Raw genomic sequence first — 962 nt, 5'->3', positions numbered from 1 at the left:
CCAGAGCAGGGTCATTCGCCATGGTGGAGACCATCACAACAGACCTCTCTCTGAACTACATGAATTCTGGATATGTGGACTATGGGGGAAATATTGAATATGAATGCTCAAGACAACCTTACGGATTGATGGTCTTTGCGTGTGTCTGTATGGGGATTTCTCTCTGTGGACTTGTGGGGAATGGGGTAGTCATGTGGTTCCTGGGCTTCCACATGAAGCAGAACCCTTTCACTGTCTACATCCTAAATCTAGCTGTTGCTGACTTCTCTCTGCTCCTCCTGTTTTTTCTGCTCATACTGGCATTTTTGAGCTTAACAGCAATTTGTTCTTATTTGTATAATTTTATTTCTTTCTACATAGATTTTGTATCAGTAGTTGAATTTCTGTGCCACTTTTTTGACCTTAGCAGCTTGGGTCTCCTGGCAGCAATCAGCGTGGAGCGATGTCTCTCTGTCCTCTTCCCAATCTGGTATCGCTGCCACCGCCCAAAGCACTTATCAGGTGTTGTGAGCGGGATGCTCTGGGCTCTTGCTGGATTTTTTGTTTCCTCAATGTATCTTAGCTTTAACTTTGCTGAAAGCTATGAAACAGCATTTTCAGGTGTAGCCATTGCAATTGCCATTATTTTGTCATCAATTATGTTAATTTCCAACCTGTCCCTGTTCATCAAACTCCAATGTGGCTTACAGAGACGACGCCTGGGGAAACTCTATGTTGCTGTCCTTCTCAACGTGATCTTCTTTTTTGCCCTTGGTATTCCTTTCAGTGTAGAGGTTTTCCTCAGCCTTCCAAGTTCACACGAATTGTTTCCTGAAAATACATCTTTTCTGCTGGCTTTGCTGAACTGCAGCGTCAATCCAGTCATTTACTTTCTGGTGGGGAGCTGCCGGCAGTGCCAGTTCCGAAGCTCTGTGAAAGTCGCCCTCCGACGAGTGTTTGAAGAGAAAGCGGTGAGCAAGGAG

The 962-nt window shown here is 45.0% G+C and overlaps 1 protein-coding gene across 1 annotated transcript; it reads left to right on the top strand.

Moving 5' to 3' along the window:
• Positions 1 to 20: 20 nt before the first annotated feature.
• Positions 21 to 950, top strand: LOC104133945 (mas-related G-protein coupled receptor member X1-like; the record flags this gene model as incomplete). The annotated part of the gene is made up of 1 exon (XM_009647416.1): positions 21 to 950. A coding segment is annotated over exon 1 (930 nt), but the record flags the coding sequence as incomplete, so codon positions are not given.
• Between the last annotated feature and the right edge of the window lie 12 nt (positions 951 to 962).

This window comes from Egretta garzetta, unplaced genomic scaffold (genome assembly GCF_000687185.1).
Source record: "Egretta garzetta isolate BGI_Z169 unplaced genomic scaffold, ASM68718v1 C8505808, whole genome shotgun sequence".
Taxonomy (NCBI): Eukaryota; Metazoa; Chordata; class Aves; order Pelecaniformes; family Ardeidae; genus Egretta; species Egretta garzetta.
This window is presented reverse-complemented; position numbering and strand designations above follow the sequence as displayed.